General features: G+C 52.6%; 2 protein-coding genes across 10 annotated transcripts in view; both read right to left on the bottom strand.

Annotated features, from left to right (window-relative positions):
• LOC103156870 (histone-lysine N-methyltransferase 2C) overlaps nt 1–17,330 on the bottom strand; it is a 32,986-nt gene extending 15,656 nt beyond the window's left edge. The window contains exons 1-35 of one of the 9 annotated variants that reach the window (XM_016664700.1): nt 13,991–17,330; nt 13,781–13,921; nt 13,040–13,593; nt 12,860–12,970; nt 12,321–12,443; nt 10,311–10,430; nt 10,133–10,234; nt 9,949–10,053; nt 9,693–9,874; nt 9,463–9,627; nt 9,298–9,395; nt 9,168–9,227; nt 8,996–9,098; nt 8,822–8,925; nt 8,609–8,749; nt 7,432–7,521; nt 7,237–7,361; nt 6,974–7,169; nt 6,365–6,442; nt 6,203–6,244; nt 5,853–5,996; nt 5,748–5,780; nt 5,577–5,669; nt 5,210–5,500; nt 5,057–5,130; nt 4,782–4,985; nt 4,255–4,714; nt 3,500–4,167; nt 2,120–2,356; nt 1,742–2,052; nt 1,486–1,670; nt 1,046–1,405; nt 661–965; nt 502–583; nt 48–428 (exon numbers count right to left, since the gene is read on the bottom strand). In XM_016664700.1, the coding sequence (XP_016520186.1) occupies nt 48–428; nt 502–583; nt 661–965; nt 1,046–1,405; nt 1,486–1,670; nt 1,742–2,052; nt 2,120–2,356; nt 3,500–4,167; nt 4,255–4,714; nt 4,782–4,985; nt 5,057–5,130; nt 5,210–5,500; nt 5,577–5,669; nt 5,748–5,780; nt 5,853–5,996; nt 6,203–6,244; nt 6,365–6,442; nt 6,974–7,169; nt 7,237–7,361; nt 7,432–7,521; nt 8,609–8,749; nt 8,822–8,925; nt 8,996–9,098; nt 9,168–9,227; nt 9,298–9,395; nt 9,463–9,627; nt 9,693–9,874; nt 9,949–10,053; nt 10,133–10,234; nt 10,311–10,430; nt 12,321–12,443; nt 12,860–12,970; nt 13,040–13,593; nt 13,781–13,921; nt 13,991–17,237 (9,715 nt within the window). In that variant the 5' untranslated portion in view covers nt 17,238–17,330. Of the gene's footprint in view, nt 1–47; nt 429–501; nt 584–660; nt 966–1,045; nt 1,406–1,485; nt 1,671–1,741; nt 2,053–2,119; nt 2,366–3,499; nt 4,168–4,254; nt 4,715–4,781; nt 4,986–5,056; nt 5,131–5,209; nt 5,501–5,576; nt 5,670–5,747; nt 5,781–5,852; nt 5,997–6,202; nt 6,245–6,364; nt 6,443–6,973; nt 7,170–7,236; nt 7,362–7,431; nt 7,522–8,608; nt 8,750–8,821; nt 8,926–8,995; nt 9,099–9,167; nt 9,228–9,297; nt 9,396–9,462; nt 9,628–9,692; nt 9,875–9,948; nt 10,054–10,132; nt 10,235–10,310; nt 10,431–12,320; nt 12,444–12,859; nt 12,971–13,039; nt 13,594–13,780; nt 13,922–13,990 lie in introns of all 9 variants that reach the window. The other 8 variants (XM_016664697.1, XM_016664699.1, XM_016664701.1 and 5 more) reach the window with 8 other exon arrangements.
• LOC107834025 (histone-lysine N-methyltransferase 2C-like) overlaps nt 17,248–17,543 on the bottom strand; it is a 10,114-nt gene continuing 9,818 nt past the window's right edge. Inside the window, exon 14 of the mRNA XM_016664696.1 lies at nt 17,248–17,288. Coding sequence (XP_016520182.1) covers nt 17,248–17,288 — 41 coding nt within the window. The remainder of the gene's footprint in view (nt 17,289–17,543) is intronic.

Here is a 17,543-nt window from a genome sequence, read left to right as displayed (position 1 = left end):
TTTCTGGCCTGTCACAGCTTTATGGTCTGAAAGGGTTTTGATCTTACCCGTGTCAGAGATTCCAGACTCTGAGCCAGACTTATGTTGGATCAGGGCCTGCATCTGTTTCTGCTGCTGCTGTTCCTGCCGCTCCTGGTCCAGAAGCTCCTGCAGGAGGAGTGGCTGCTCCTCCAGCAGGAGAGGCCTGGACTTGTTCTGGTTCTGGAGGGAGACCTGGTTCTCAGGAAAGCTGACCGAACTCATACTCTGGGTTTCAGTGCCTGGATGAGAAGGATGGTTCTGGGGGTTTAAAAGAAGTTGAGGCTGAGGAGGTTGAGTTGATTGAGATTGAGGCATGGTGGGGGCACCCTGAGGAGCAGGACCAGAAGGAATTGGTTGGGGGATTGGTGCGGATCCAAATGGTCTCTGGTGGAAGACAGATGATTCCCCTGGGGACAGAGGAGATGCACATCAGACATATGCTTCAAAAGATGAAGAGGGAGGGGTGGTCACTGGGTTTACCTGGCGTTATTAGAGGGTGGACAGAGGACAAAGCCTGGGCTGGGACTGGACAGGAAACCAAACCAGAATCCTCCAGCTTCTCCTGCGGAAAGTTGAAGAGTTGAAATCATTTATCACGTCTGGGATTGGTTCAGCATGATAAAGCAATCAATGGCCTACCTTGATTAGAAGGCCCGAGTGAGGTCCTTGAGGTCTGTTTGAGGAGTGACCTTCAGTCTTCTGAGATCCCTTCAATTCCTGTTTTGCCTGTCCCAGAAAGTGGGCAGGGCTTTCCATTTTCCTGGCGGGTCGGCTCCCCTCCCGGTCCTCTACCGGCTCCCCAAGGTCCAGCTCCTCGTTGAACATGTCTTTTTTGTCCTCCAAATTGAGCTCTGGGTCAGCATAGGCAATCAGGTCGAACTTCCCTGTCAACAGGAAGTCATCCAGATGCAGATCGTTCGAACCCAGGTCCAGGTCTTCTTTACCTGCGGCAGAACCAACCAGTGTGAATATTGACTTGAGACTGAAGTTCTGGGGAACTTATGGCAGCCTGTGGTCTTCCTACCATCCTCTGGGTCCAGATTCAGATTCAGGTCCACCAGGTCCTTGACCTCCACGTCCTCCAGATCCTTTACAGCAGAGTCCTCTCCCTCTAAGTGCTCCTCAATCCCCTCAGATCCTGGGAGAGCAGAACCCAGGTGCTGCTGCCCCAGCCCTGCCTCCCCTATCTTGACTGGACCCGGCCGTGGCGCAGTGGACTGGGTGGGGTCTCTGGTGGGCGTGGCTTCCTGTAGCTCTGAAGGCATTGGTGGGGGAAAGGGCAGCCTCAGACGGTTCTCTGGGGGGCGGTGTCGGAGCTCGATGTAGGGCATGACGCCGTGCTGCTGAGGAGGAGCAGGCCGCTGGACGATGAGTTGGGGAACACCTGTGGAGTCCAACGTGGGGAGACATAAGCTTAACGCTTTCAGGACTTGAACAGGGCCCTATTCAGTCAGCAATTCAGACCTGGCACCATGTGTGTTGCTGAGTTGTGGGGCATCAATGACCGAATGCTGGTGAACTCTGCTGGCACAGGCCTCCTCATTTGGACCAGGTTCCCCTCCATGGAGCCGAGCCCCACAGCAGGACCAAGGGATGGACGCGCTGAAGGGTCCTGTAGGGCTGCGGCAACTCCATGAGGAACACCAAACCTGGAAAGAGGGACACTAACTGTGACAGGAACAGATCTGACAGTTGCACGTCTGGTTCTCACTGTTTCTACCTGACAGCTGGTCCTCTCAGGAGGTTCTGTCTGGGGAGGGAAGCCTTGCTGGGAGTAAAGCCACTCATCTCCTCGCCTGGAAGACCTCCTGTAAACCCAGGAGTCAGAGGTCTCACTGTACCAGGGTACGGCGGTGGAGGACGTTCAAATGGGTCTGGAGGAGGGGCGCTGGAAGAGTCCTCAGCAGACCAGTTGTGAAGAGTGCTGCTAGAACCAGCAGGTCCTGAGGTGGGTTCCAGCAAACCTTTCTCCTGGCGTAAGGCAATCTTTTGGTGCTGCTGCCGGAGGATATGCTGCCGGAGCCATAGGCGCTGCATGGAACAACCAGAGAAACGTCAGAAATCCAAAGATGACGAAAATGACAAAGATCTGCCTCACCTGTTGTTGTTTCTCCTCAGAGTCTCCAAGCTGAGGCAGCATGCTCCTCCCTCCATCCAGAGAGGACAAGTCACCGGTTCCTGACTTCTCCATCGGTGACATGCTGGTCATTATGAGACCCTTCACCAGAGCATCCTGATTCGTTGCATGGACGATTCCCTTCTCAGGTATCACAGGGTGCTTTGGGGTCTGGCTGCTGCAGGTTCTGGGCAACAACTCTTGTCTGCTTCCTGAAGACTGTTGAAGCTGTACAGAGAAGAGGCAATGAGGAAATATGAAGGTTCCCTGGGTCCGTTTTATCTCCAACTAGCAACAGAACACCAAGACGATCTTTGGTCCAGAAAACAATCACCTACAGGAGGACAGAACTTTTGGATTGTTGTTGGACATTTACAGCATGTAGCATCCCCTTAGGTCTTCAACTCCAGGCCTCAAGGGCTGGTTCCTGCAGCTTTTAGACATGTCTCTGCTTCAACTCATTTCAGTCCCATAATCAGGTCATCAGCAGAACTCTAGAGATCCTGACTGAACACCGAGGTGATTCGGCCACTCAGGTGTGTTGGAACACAGAGACGTCCAGAGGTTGCAGGACTCCAGTTCTCAAGGAATAGAGTTGAAGATTCAAGTTCAAGTTCACAGTGAAACGGAGATTTGAATTGATAAAGCGCAATACAAGTACTTTACCATTCAGAGGACTCTGAAGTGCTTCACACTACATCTAGTCATTCATAAACTGATGGTGATGAGCCATTGGATAGTAGCCACAACTGCCCAGGGGTATTCTGGCAGAGGTGAGGCTGCCATGTACCGATGGCACCTGTTGGGCCCTCTAACCACCTTCAACAGGCATGGCAGAGAGGGAATCAAATACCTTCCATTGTAGTCACCATTGCCACAGAGGGGGTTTTCATACCTGAGGTGTCCAGCCCTCTCTTTGGTCTGGGTTGTTTGTGAAGCAAACCAGAAATCAAGCTAGCTTGCAAACCAAAACAACTGAACCGAGACCCCCTATTCCACATGGTCTTGGTAGGGTTCCACACAACCTCTAAAGCAGTTAGAGTAAGGGATCATGGCGTAACCGTGATCCAACACACCTGAGTTGAACCCCTTCCTGTTTGTGGGATGTGGTTAGCACCTTTAGGTAGAGGTGGACACCCTTATGTGACACTAGTTTTCTCCTGCTGGTCTAAGGAAAGCTTGGTTCACATCTCAGCTGAGATACAACCTTAAAAACATCTTTATGAATTTTGTGTTTTTGCTGCCTAAGGTCTGAAGATGATAGATCAGCACATCACATCCAGAAAGACCAGAACACTGATTTAGATTTGGTTCTCCAGACACAGAGATGCATCTGCACGAAGAAGCTAGAGAGGTTGTTACCTTGGGGGCTGCAGGGCTGAAGGCCCCCCTCTCCACCATCAGTCCAGGACCCAGAGAGGAGGAAGCTGACGCTGCAGGCGGGGCAGTGAGGCTCTCTGCCAGGGTCTTCTGAGCCTGGGGGGCAGAGGGCTGCTGCAGGTATGACTCAGGAGGGGGGCGAGGCGTCCCCACAGACTGGGGGAACAAATCGACGCTTCGCTGAGACCCCGGGGATCGTGGGAACCGTTCCGAGGAGCGGGGCGTTCCTGGATTGGAGGGATAGGAGTCCAGGCTGGACGGCGACGGCTGACTGACCGGGTCCGCTCTCAGTGCTGTGGGCATGGCGAGGTAGCCGCAGTCGGAGTGAGGCTGTGGTGTACCGGGGGTCTGAGGGTCCCTGAAGGGGTCAGGGGAGGGCCGTGAACCTGTGGCGTCCCCCAGCTGGGGTGTCCCCGGGGCATAAGGGCTGCGGTGGGGGGAGCCCAGACCTGACACCGGGCTGTTGGGGAACCCCAGGTCTCTCCTTCCTGCTGCCTCCTGGTGGGGGGGCATTGGGGCTTTAAACACTCCACCCTGCACCGTCAGGCTTGTCCTCTGGCTAGAGTCCCCCGCCCGAACGGGTCTGAGAGATGGATCGGGGGGGGAGCCGGAGGAGGGGATCACCATGCCGGCCCGACTTGGTGTCAAACCTGCAAGGAGGACAGAGGATGTTAGGAGAAGACAACGGGGGGAGGGCTGAGGGGAGCAAAGAGGAGGACACAGGGGGGAGGACCTACCGGAGGCAGACAGGTCGGGAGACAGTGCAGGGGAGCCATCATGAGCGGGGGAGACGCTGAGGAAGCCAAGGCGCTGCTGCTGAGGATGACGGGGACCTGCTACTTTACCATATGGGTCCCAGGGTGAGGACGGGCGAGAGGAGGGGGGGGAGAACATCTGGGGGGAAGACGGTGGCTGGTGGAGGGGGGAGGAGGCCAAAGGGGAGTGAGGGAGTGAAGAGAACCCAGAGGGAGCGGGGACTTGAGGTCTGAGAAAGACATCGTCCGGTGTCCCCGTGTCCTGCGGGAGGTTCTGCCTGCTCTGCGTGGCGTTGCCCCCGGCGACCTGCTGGTGGGCCGAGCCTTCTGGGGAAAGCTGTCCCGACTGGCGGAGCTGCTGCTGCCGCTGCTCGTTCTTCACCTGCTCCAGCTTTTGGGTTGCCTCCATCTTGGCCAGCTGCTTGCTCTTCTGTCGCATCATCTGAGTAGAACAGCAACCAATGAGACTTAGGCCCCACCCACCCATCAGAGAAGCACATGATGCTCACCTGTCTCAACTTCCACTCCTGTTCCTGCTCCGATTCCCTGGGCCTCAGCGGATCTCTGCAGCCGGCCTCCGTCTCCATGGCGATGGGGTCATAGACCCCTTGGGGTGGCGGCGGCGGCAGCGGCTGCTGCAGGCGCTGCAGTGACTCATTGGACAGCTGCACCTTGTTGATGCGCTGGGCTGCACGGTTGTCCCGAGCTTTTTGCTGCAGAACCACAATCGGGCGTGAAACAGTTTCCTCTGGACCCATCAAGAAGAGGAGGAGCAGAAACTCACCACGAAGGGCGCTCTGTCCTGGGAGCTGGCCTTCCTCCACAGCTTGGTGATCTGCTTCACTCTAGTGGACCAATCTGGGAACAAACGCTCACTGTGATACCTGAGCACTACCAGGGAAAACTGGGTTGAGTGAGTGTGTGTGTCTGTGTGTACCGGGGTACTGATGCTTCAGCTGAGGGAAGTTGGTGTTGCAGTAAAGAACTGGAGCAACGGTCGCCAGCTCTCCCAGACTCTCCTCCTTTTCCCACTTCAGCGTCCCTCTCTGAGCTGTCGACATCACATCCTGTTCCCCTTCTACAGCTGACGGCTGATTGGCTGAGGCCGAGGAGGGGGCGGGGCCCTCAGAAGGCAAGCTGAAGCCAAGCAGACGGCTGCCGCCGCTGGGAGCATCAGGGAGGGGAGGAACAGCGGCCACCAGGCCGTTCGGCAGCCGAGAACACGCTGCTGACAGAGAACAGCTCTAAGGTCACCAGGAGGGTCACCTGTAGGCTTCCATAGTTGTGTGTGGGAGAAATCGTACCTGAGCTGTGGGACTTGCTGGGCTCTGGCTGCCTGCTGCTGTTTGGACTCAGAACAGCAGTGAAGACCTCCTCCACATCTTTGCCCTCCAGTTCTGCATACACACAGGTGTATAGGTCATCATGGGACCATGGCAGTGTCCTGACAGGTGAGCAGGTTCTGCCAGTCTTACCTGGGATCTTGTAGAGTCTGCTCAGGATCCCTCCTGCAACAGGAACAGGAAGTTGTCAGATTGTTCCATTGTGCCGTCTGTCTGCTGTCACTCTGCTACACTCACCGTCTGTTACCATCTGGTCCAGTTCAGGGCTCAAAATGGCATCCAGAGGCTCCTCCCGCTCCATCCTCTGGCAACGCCCATAACCTCCAGGGGTGTCCGATGACAGGGGGGCGTCGTTGGCCGCCGAGGCAATATCCAGGCAAGCTGGAAGAGACAGAGACACACGGAGAGGTGAAACAACCCAGGGGACGAGTCAGGGGGCGGGACAGGAGGAGGACCAGACTGGTAAATCTGCAGGAGAAGAGGAAGAAATGATTCATCTATCAGTCTGAGGTCACACAGAGTTAGAGAGACGGGTCGCCAGAGCTGAGCAGGAGGAAGAGGAGGAGGAGAAGGAGGTCCAGTCTTACCAAAGGGAGACGGAGAGCGCTCCACCTGGAACTGACCTAGAGCTAAACACACAAAGGTATCATGTGAAAGTCTCTCACTCACTCACACTCTCACACAACACGCATATACACTAACACACACACACAGCCATGATAATGAGAATGATGGTGCTGCATCCATACCTGTGCGTCCTGTCCCCAGGATGTGAGGGTCTGTTTTCAGGACGTCAGAAAGGTCCAGCAGCAGTTCCTCTGAGACGGCTGAATGTCAACACACACACACACACACACACACACACACAATACCTGATCATGTGACTTGATGGCTGTTCCCAGTCTGAAACTGATTCCAGAACCGTTCTGGATTAAACTGCTGCAGTTACAGTCTGAAGCCAGCAGAGGGCATCCTCACACAGACACTAACTGACCTTAAAGGGATCCATGATCAACTGGAACAACAGACTTTATTTAAGAAATATTTATTTGAGTTGTATAAACAATGAAGTAACCCTGAGGCTGTTGGGTTTTTATAAATGTTAAAATATTGTCATGCTGCAAGGCATTCTGGGTAAATGACGTCTTTAGGTCCGACTGCGTTGGCTCCATATCACAAACACCAATTTGTTTTAGTTAATAGCAAAATTACAACATATTTAATCCAACATGTTCACCTAATCTTTAACCCCTTTAATCCCAGCAGCTGAAGGAGAACATGAGCAGAAGCTCAGGAAACAAGGCGGAACCTTCAGGAATGGAGAACGTGTTAAATACAAACAGGAAATGGAAACTTACGCAGCACTCCCCGTTTCCTGCTGGTTGCTACTGTCCCCAGAGGCTGGACAGAGGAGGCGGGGCCATGTGCTCTGAGGGGGGGGGCCTTGGAGACACTCACTGCCGATCCTGATTGGCTGGCACCTGAGGTCACCGTCCTCGGCCTTCTGTCAATCTGTCGGCTGCGGTCAAGCAGATCCCGCCCAAAGAAAGCCTCCTGGTCGGAGACGGACAATCAGCAGAGAGCGGGTTGGTGAAGCCTAGAGGCCAGGTGAAAGCATTACCTGCAGGTACGATGGGAACGCCTCCTCCAGCTTCGTCTTCTTCTTCCTGTATCTCTTCTTAACTTTCTCCATTGCCTGCTCAGCAGCAGACATCATTTCCATGGAAACATCAGTCTCCAAAACACCTGGGAGGAAACTGAGGATCAGACTCTGACATCACATTCTGTCAATGACCCATGGGCTCAGGTGACTCACCTGGATCTCGACTCGGGTTCATCTCTGACGAGTCTTTCCTGCAGAGTCCGGCTTTTCCCCCACGCTGACGCACCATGAAGCCCCCGATACCTGGGGGAGACGGGAGATCAGAGAGGGGGAGACCGGAAGTTAGAGCCCAGCTTCCAATTGTCTGGGATTTCCCGTACAAATGCATGGCTTCCTAGACCCAAATGGCCCGGAGGGCTAACATGGCCATTATATTTAATGTAGCCATATGGGATGAAGCGGGACAAACAGTGGATTGTCTAACCACTGAATGACAGCATCATCTTGACTTTTACTGACTGATCTCTTCACCAGTCTTAGCTGAGTGGGGTAGCAAAAGGGAAGACTTTCAGTGGAATCAGAGTGAAGAGCTCCATCAGATGGACCTATGATTTACCCCTACAAGTACAAAAATACACAAGGTACCAGATAGAAAGGCTGTAGAGAAACACAACCTAGTGCATTGGAATCAGGGCAGTCTAGGCATGGGATTAGGTATTGGCATCCAATGTATGGCTCCTGACCATTTAGATAACATCCAGTGTGGCCCATAAATCCCAGGGTTGCCAAGAAGAATGTGCCTAAGAAACATAGTCTAAAATACCATGAGGGAGCCACCTGAACTTCCTCCCATCATGAGTACCCACACTCAGAAATAGCAGTCTTCTACACTCTGGTAGGGCAAAAGCCTAGAAAATATGACTCTGCCCTATCAGAGGCACGAAACTCTGGAGGAGTAGGGGGTGTGGCAACTCAGTGCCTGGGGATTGTGACGGGTTTGGGTTCAGATAGAGTTCAAGTTGGTGAGCCTGGTACATTAGGGCCACTCTTGGTTCTTCCCCAAAATTTTGGATGATTTATGCCTTAAGTCCAAAAACTTTTCACAACTGCCTAGTACGCCTCAAGATGTCTGTTTTAGGCACCTGGACAGTTGGCATAAAATGTTCACTAAAAGTCCCAAAAATATGAAGCAGGTGCATCTGGGTCACTAGCAGTCAGATGACCTGAGCATCTGACTGCTAGGTAAAGCTGCTGGAATTTGCTAGAACTTCTCAAATATGGGTCAACAATGCATGTCTTTTGGCCAGGGTGCCCTACTAAGGGGGAGACGGGATGTTAAGGGTGGGAGGATGATGAAGAGGAGATGAGTGGGTTTCAGCCTTCATCCCACCTGGCCTATAAGGTTTCCTCTTCTTCTTCTTCTTGTCATCTGTGACATCCGTCTCCTTGGTGACATCATCCAGGTGAGCGGCGTCCCGCTCGGGACTGGAGTCAGATTTCATTTCACAGTCCAAGTCACCTGCAGACAAAGCTGTAATGTGACGGCCAGGTGTTAAGGACACCTGGTTCTGATGGACTCCTGGGCCTTCCCATAAGGAGTTACCTCGGTTCTGGTCTGGCTCAATGAGGGTCTCTGGGTCCGGTGGCGTCTGCAGGACGGAGACAATGTTCTGGTTGATGATCCTCAGCTTCAACTTGGGTTTACACCTGAAGAAAGAACAGAGTCATGGTCTGACTCCCCAGGGTTAGGGCCGCAGGTAAAGGATAAGGGCTTTACCTGCGGCACTTGCGTGGTGATGCGAGAGGCTGGACTAGGGCCTGCAGGTGAGTCAGACCGGACTCGGTTAGGCAGATGCCATCCTGAGTATACGTCTTCACGTCTGGAAACAGAGTCACATGATCAGGCTGCAGGGAGACCGGAAGGTTAGAGCAACAGAACCAATACTGACCCACTTCTCTGGTTCTGGACACCATCTGAGCCATGAAGGAACCCAGAGGCTCCACCCTCCCTGCAACAAACAAATGGGTCAGTGTTTACCCTGCTCTCTGGGGGAATTTCATAATGAAGGCTATGCAGACCTGAGGAGGCGTGGCACAGAGAGCAGTCAAAGCCTTCATCGGCAGCAAGCGCCACCTCTTCTTCCGAGGCCAAACCCTGACAGACGCCATGGACCCACCTGCAGACACACCACAGGTGAGACAACCCTGAGGCCGCCTTAACCCCCAGGTTAAGACGGGTCCTACCTGTCACATTGCTGGCACTGCAGCACCAGATCGTCCTGTGCATAGCGCCGCTGGCAGACGGGACACTGGCTGAGGCTGCCACACGGCCCGCACAGGCTGTAGTTGTTCAGCCAATCACAGTGCAGCCCTGGCGAGGTGGAGCCACACAGCACACACCACACACACCTGCAGACAGAGGACGGGCCGTCAGACATGCCCTCTGACCCCCGGCCTCCAATGCCTCCACCCACCACTTGCACTTCCAGGAGCCCTTGGGCACAGTGAGGAGGGGCGGGTCCAGGCAGTAGGTGTGGTAGCTGATGTCACAGTCGTCACAGAGCAGCAGGCGGGCGGGGTCGCAGGCGTCGCCACACGCTTCACATACTGTGCACTCCAGGCAGCGCCAGCCTTTGGTCAGCACCACCCGGGTGATCTGTAATCAGATTCCAAAGTAATGAGTGGATTGGAACCAGACTGCAGCAGAGGCATAACCGGCCAGAAACGCACCTTGACGCCGACGCAGTAAGGATGGTAACACTGGCCGCACTGGGAGCAGGGCAGCAGGCGGCCCTCTGAGCCCCGACCGAAGCTGCCACAGACCACGCACATGTCCTGCAGAGAGACAGAGAAATACTAGGACACCAGGGCACCAGGAGGCACCCTGTGGGCAACCGGGTACACCCCTGAGTACCTGTTTGAGAGTGAAATGGTCTGAGGTGGAGAACATCACCACCGTGTTGTGCATGGAGTTCTCCTCTTCCTCCTTTGCCTGAAACATCTCCACATAGCTTCCCTAGCAGACACACAGGAGGGAGGAGGTCAGCTTCCTGTTACCATGGCAACTCCTCTATCAGCCAGCGCGCTCTTACCCCAGGGAGTACAGTGAGGGTATCCTGAGCCTTCAGCCGACTCCTGCCTCTTCCACCTCTTCCTCCACCAGCAGCTCCACCTCTGGACCGCTTCCTGCCTGGAAATCCTGAACCCCGACCCTGAGGAGGATGGGGATGGGAGGGGGTTAAACTAACTGGCATGTTACCATGGAAACCCTGGTGAGAGCAGCTCCCCGTCCCTTCCACTCCTTGGATCAGGTCAGCAGAGGGCGCCACTGACTCAGTCGTAACCAGTGACCTGGGGCCTCATGTCTAAAGCGGCCAGCGTACGCATAAAAAATGTGCGGCGCCATATTTTACGCAGAAGTCGGCATGTATAAAAATGAACTTTGCATCAAAGTCTGCATAAATATACGCACATTTTGTCCTTGCCGTGAAAATGTGCTGCAGCCACACAAACTTTTTATGTGGACAATAATAAACTTCAAAGCGTCAACTCACGTAAATCCGCTGAAGTCTGATTACATTCAGTTATTTAGACCAAGAATCAAACCTGATGATTTTTATGATTTCAATATTTTATTCTTTAAACAAACGATGATACTGAACTGCATTTATCCTCAGACAAATGAGGAAAGAAAATAAACTAAATGAAGGTAAAACTTCCCTCTGAGTGAATAATAACTTCCTCAGTTTGTCTCATGAAGATGTAACTCATCGTCTGAAAGCATCTGAGGCTCATTTCATTCTGACTGGAGAGAAAACAGGCTGATCAGCAGATGGATCCACCAGGTTCGGTTCTGATCAGGAGACGATCAGGTCCATCAGCAGCTGATCCAGGTGAGCCGCTACCTGAGGAGCTTTGGCTCTGATGGAGAACATCTGAGGGATTCAGAGGAGGATTGATCACAGATCAGATCCATCTGATGGTCGATCAGCGTTTAGATTCATCCTGGAGCTCTGAGCAGAACTTAGAGCGGTACCAGCGGTACCGGTACCGGTCCAGCTGCAGCCGTCCTCCAGTGGAGCCGCCCGCTTTGTGAAAGCGCCTTATGGACAGAAAGCATCTCTACTCTGTGAATGCAGCTTCTGCTGCTGATTCCTGTCTGCAGAGCAAACGTCCACATTCAGAGCCTCTCTGGTCTGTAATCCGACCCGGACGCTCTGCTGCAGCAGCAGGTCTGACTGGACAGCTTTAGTTTATTCTTTTATTTGGATTTTTCTTTCTTTAAAAAAATGTATTATTTTTATTTTTGTGAGGTGACCTTATGTGACCTGAAAACACCTTCTGAATAAAATATATAATATTTTATTTATTTGTGCATGGAGCAGTATAAATATTACAAATACTATTCTGCTACAAACAGGACATTGCCATGGTTACTACTTCCTGTGGTGGCAGACTTCCTGGTATTTATACTAATTTACATTAAGACGTATTCATGGAGGCGGCAGGCGGAGCAGCAGCTGCTCTGTTTCTCCTAAATTGGGATTTATAAAGGAAAGGTGCGCAGGCTTTATACATCCAGATTTTTTTGTGCGCCGCACTTTTCTACATTTGTCCGTACGCCTAGTGGCCTCCATACAAAAAGGAGTGCACATAAAACTGCACACTCTTTTATGCATGAGGCCCCTGGAACTGGGTGGCTAACCGGATCCAGACCCGTTTAAACTCAGGTAAAAAGGAAATATTTAAAGTCCAAAAATTTAAATCCAAGACAAAAATGATAAAGCAATCATAAGCCGGAGTGAAACTGGTTTACAGTCCTGATTTAAGAGAACCAGCAGGTTTTGAACATCTCAGGTTTTCAGGCCGTTTGTTCTAGTGAAGCCAAATGTTTGGTTCTGAACCAGAACCGGTACCAGAACCAGAAAGAAGCTGGACCAGAAGAACTGCCATGTACAGCTGGAGGCGGGCTCAACTGGAGCAGCAAGCTTCTGATTGGTTCAATTTAAATCCTCACTCTCAGCCTCAGGCCGGTCAACTGCTGCTGCTGGAACCAACTGCCTGACAACCTGAAGCCATCATGTCTGGGTACGCTTATTTACCACTTTCATGCTCCACAGAGGAGAGTCTGGTGGGCGGGGCTTAGGGCTCCAACCTCCCTCCCCCGTGGAATCCTGGGAGGATGAGGGAGGGCTCGGCGCCCTGCGGCTGCTGCACCACGAACCCTGAGTCATGCAGAGGGGCCAGGTAGGAGGGCAAGAGTGAAAGGAAGAGTGGAGGGGGACAAAATGCAGCAACATAAATGCAACAGCCACAAACAGAAAACAGCCTTGTCAAGATGTGAGACGCTACCATGACAACTACATGCAACTCTGCTCAAACATTCAGAAAGTTTAAATAGCGACATGCTAAACAGCTGCAGCCACGAAGAAGCAGCATGCACCAGATCGGAGGCTCTGGCCTGATGGGCGAGAGGCCCAACAGGGAAGAGGCTCCGGCCCGACGGGGAGGAGGATCTTGCCCGACAGGAGAGAGGCCTGACGGGTGGGATGCTCCAGCCCACCGGGCGAGGCTCTGGGTCTCCAACCAGAGGCTCTGATGCTCCACGAGCTTCTGAGCGAGGCTGCTGATCGGATCGGACCTGTGGTACCTGCCGGGACCGCGCCCTGCCAGGGGAGAACTTCCTCTTGGAGATGGCGGGCTTTCCCATGCCAATCTTTGGGGTCAGTAGGAACACGGCAGTGGGCGGAGCCTAGGGACATGAAGTGAGATCAGCCAGTGGAGACTGCAGGAGATGTTAGTAGCCCTGCCGGAGTCTTACCTGGGAAGGGGGCGAAGTCTCTATGGAGGATGGAGGAGTTGGTGGAGTCAGAGGTGGAGGAGTGACCGGGGTCCGGGCAGGTGAGGTCTCGGGAGACGCCTCTGTGGAAAACGGAGACTGCCGTAGACGGATGGACAGGTCGTCTGAGGGGTGGGACCAGGAAGGGAGGGTCCTTAGGCTCCGCCACTTTCCTCTGCGGGAGGTGGGAGGTGTGGCTGAGGTCATCAGCTCCATCACTTCCATGTCCAAGGATTGGTCCAGATCCAGAAAGGGGCCATCTGAGGTCTCCTCCCCATCTGGTCCCGCCTCCTCATCTCTGATTGGCTGGTGTCTCTCTGTCGTCCCCATCTCCTGCTTCTCTGAAGGCTCGCAGTGGGACTGTTGTCCATCTTTGGTTGATTCTGTTGCCATAGCAACAAGTTTATTCAGGCTCTGTGATTGGCTGTACTCTTCCTCCACATTCCTCCTCTCAGTCAATGGAGGACGGTCTCCTCTAGGGTCCGTGGCCTGAGAGCGAGGACAGGAGGACAGGGAGACTGATGGAAAGGAGGGGCCTACAGAAACAAAAACCAGAACCAATTAGAACTCAACCCTTGACCGACCTGTCAGAACCCAGAAACACTGTAGGTGAGACAGCACAACCCAAATTTGACCATAGGAACTGATCTGGACCATTGGAACCAGTGTAAACCAGTCTTGTCCACTGAAGATAGATGATGTCAGCACAACTTCGGTTCTCACCTGAAGGACAGACCGGACCCAGTGTTGGGCTACTCTCATCTTCATCTCCTTGTGCCTCAGTCTTCTCAGCAGGATCATCCTCATCTTCTGGACTCTCCATCGCCGCTTCTCCTTGCTCTTCCTCAGCGATCCTCTGTTCTGCTGCAGGAACACCACCAGTTTACAAAACAGTCTGATGTCCCATCAGAGTGGACTCTCCATGATACTCACCTCCAGCAGGTCCACAACCATCTCCAGAACTAGGCCGTTCAGGGATAAGGCTAAAGTTCACACCAGAACCACCACAATCAAGATCAGGCTCAGAGCAAGCTACTGGCTGAACATGGTTACCTGGATCAAGATTGAACAGTAGCTGTCCAGGACCAGGACCAAAATCAGAACCAACATCAGAACCAGACTCTGGAGGCAATGAACCAATGGTACTTGTGTCAGAACTTGGCTTCAGCTGCACAGGACCTGGTCTGGGGCCAGCATGAGGACTTTCTGAACCCACTGCCCCAAGGACAGAACATTCTTGTGACGTTCTGACAAAGCTAACTGGAGTCTGAAGCGTTGAAGTCAATACTTCAGATGGAGGGCTAACCTGTGGGTGGACAGAGCCTGAAGGACTGGCAAGGCTTTGAGTAGATTGAGCAGGGTCACCAGGTCTCTGGGACCCTTCATTGGGTTCTGCTGTTTGGACAGCACCAGCATCCAGAACAGAGTAAGAGGGAACAGTAGCACTTTGGATGGGAGGATCAACAGCCCGAACCCAATTTGACAGAGAGCCCAGGCTGTAGGGAGCTTGACGAAGGTTGGGACTGGTTCCAGGGTTGGACGTGGGTCTGTGGGGCACCGTCCCATCCACAGCTGGACTCTGAAGTGGGCTAACGGGTGTTTGTACTATACAAACAGTATTAGCTAGACCAGCATAACTAGTCCTTGGAGAGACACCATTTGTGGGAATACTGGTCAGAGTGTTGGCAAAAGAACTGCTAGCTGACAGAGTATGGGTAGAAGATGTCATTGCAGAACTGTGGACTTGTGTGGGACCAAAGTCAAAAAGGGCCTCAGTGTGGAGCAGTCTATCCGGATGGAGCTCTATATCCTTACCCTGACCAGAAATGGAGTCACCAGGTTGAGCCAGTTGTGCTTCAATTAATGATGGAGACTCTGGGCCATCTTGTTGTGTTGTGGACCTCGCTGGTATGAGACCAGCTGACTGTGGTGTGTGGTGAGTCTCTATTGGCAAGACTTTGAGACAGAAGGCAGGGTTTGTAGGCATTGTAGGCACTGGCTCAGCTTGTTTGGAACTATCACTTGTGCATGGTGACAGACTTTTGTAAGGACTCTGGTTTACACAAGGTGAGTAAGTTAGGCTACTGTGTTCAAGAGAAGTGCTACTATTATCAAGGCTTTCTGGCATCTGTAGGGCAGGGATGTGAGGCCGGTAGTTCTCAGCAGATTGCACTGTAGAGGAGTCATGGGTGAACAACTCTATACCTTCCAGATTCAGTCCACCAGAGTCAATACTTTGCCTGACCATCTTGTAGTGAGCTGGACTTGCAGGTTGTGAAGAACTGTGGGGTCTAGGATTCCCCAGGAGAGAGTGAGGGCTACAAGGAGCTGAATAGGATCCAAGTGCCATCTTGGTAGATGTACCAGATATCTGTGGTGATTTAGGGTTCAGACTACAGAAATTCTGTGGAAGGTCTGAGCCAGTGATTGCGTGGTCCAGTGTTCTGGGAGTTTGCGGGTAAGATGTACTAGTTTCCAATTTATGGTTGGGCTGGGAGTTCATGATGCTTACTGGACTGCATGGTCTCTGTAGCGGTGCCTCAGGTGCCAGATGGTATCCTTGTTGAAACCTGGTAGGACTCAGCCCTGATGTACTCAGACTCTGTGGCTGAGGGTTGTTAACCAGATGTTCCTGCAGAGATCGAGTACCTAGTTGGTCCTCTGTGAAGTCCGGTTCAGAAGAAGGAGAGTTCAAACTAAGCTTAGAAGAACTCTGCAGAACCTTTACGAGGGAACTTTTGGTTGGACTAGGACGAGAGGACACTGGACCAAACTCAAATCCTGTTGGACTAGCCTGACACTGAGGAGGCCTTTCAGGTTCAAGTTGGTGTGGCAGGGCACTTTCCGGGTTTTCTGACTGAAAGTGTGGTGATGAGGAAGGTGACTGTTGGTCAATGGAAGGAGGGTGAGATAATGTTGAGCTCAACATACAATGTGCTGGCCTGAAGCTGTCCTGGTGATCTCCATCACTACTTTCTTGGAGAAGTGGTAGTTCAGCAGAACTTGGATGGATCTCTTTAAGCAACAAAGCTGCCACTTCTGAGAAGTTTCCGAGGTTTAATTCAGGACAGTCTTCTGTCCTTTCAAGAGATGGTGGATGATCTTGTTTGAGATTTTTAGGAGATGTAACAAGACTTTGGAGATCGGCCTCTGGATATGGAACCAAACCTTCACCCAAGTTCTTCAGAGGATGTTCTTGAATCTGGCAAGTTTCCCCAGGAGACGGAGCAGAACCTTTTAGTAATGGTTCTGGACTTGTATACGTGTGGCTAAGGGGTGGATCAGATTGATCGGTGCCTTCTGGAGCTGGAGAAGGAGTTTCATATTTCTCACCAGGAGACTCCACAGATGGTTGCTGAGACTTTAGGGGAGACATTGGAGGAATCTGCTGATCAGAAGAAAGCAGCAGACTTTGATGGGTTGTCTGTAGAGAGGGTGACAAAGTCTCTTTTAAAGATGGTCCCTCGTTGTTTTTGGTCTCCACTGAAGAAGCCTGCTGGACCTGACCAGTAACCTTCTCATCTGCTGATGGAACAAGGTTTCTATGGGGTTGAGTCTTCTTTAGAGATGGTAGAAGACTCTTATGGGTCTCTTCTAGAGACGATGCATCATTTTTATCAGGATCTTGTACAAGGCATAAGGGACTTTGGTGGCTCTGCTCTGGAGATGATCCAAGATTTGGATGGCTGTCCTCTAGAATTGGTGTAGGAAGTGTAGTAGAAGTCTGAGGAAAATCATCTGCTGGTACTGCAACACTCCGATGGGCCTCCTGTTGAGGTACTGAAGGGCTCTGACACAGGATGAGTGGAAGATGAATTAGGACAATGCTTGAGTTCTCTACTACATGATTCTTAAGGGGCTCCTCTGTAGTGGAGGAAGGACTTTCTGCCATCTTTAGAGAAAATTCACCAGAGACTTCAGCCTCTTCTGGTAAGAGTTGATTGATCCTTGCTGGAAGGGCTGCAGAACTCTGATAGGTCCCCTCATAACTCTGATGTACCACTGGAGGTGATACAGAATTCTGATGGGTCTCGGTTGAGGGTGTTGATGATGGACTCTGATGGGTCTCACCAGGAGTTCTTACAGAACTCTCATGGATCATGGCTGGAGCTGTTGATGGACTCTCATGGATCTCTAATGAAGATGATGCAGGAATCTGAAGGGTCTCACTTGGAGGCATAGTAGGAACCTTATGCGTCTCCTCTGGAGGTGTTGATGGACTCTGATGGGTCTCGGAAGAAGGTGAAGCAGTACTCAGAGTCTCAACAAGAACCTTATGGGTCTCGGCTGGAGGGGACGTAGGACTCCGCTGGGGCTCGGCTGGAGGGGACGCAGGGCTGCGGTGGGGCTCGGTTGGGGGGGACGCAGGGCTGCGGTGGGGCTCAGCTGGAGGGGACGCAGGGATGCAGTTTGGCTCGGCTGGAGGGGACGCAGGGCTGCGGTGGGGCTCGGTTGGCGGGGGTGCAGGGCCGCGGGGGGGGTCCGG

Source organism: Poecilia formosa, unplaced genomic scaffold (assembly GCF_000485575.1).
Source record: "Poecilia formosa unplaced genomic scaffold, Poecilia_formosa-5.1.2 Scaffold506, whole genome shotgun sequence".
Taxonomy (NCBI): domain Eukaryota; kingdom Metazoa; phylum Chordata; class Actinopteri; order Cyprinodontiformes; family Poeciliidae; genus Poecilia; species Poecilia formosa.
The sequence above is the reverse complement of the archived record's forward strand: the minus strand, read 5'-3'. Positions and strand labels throughout refer to the sequence as shown.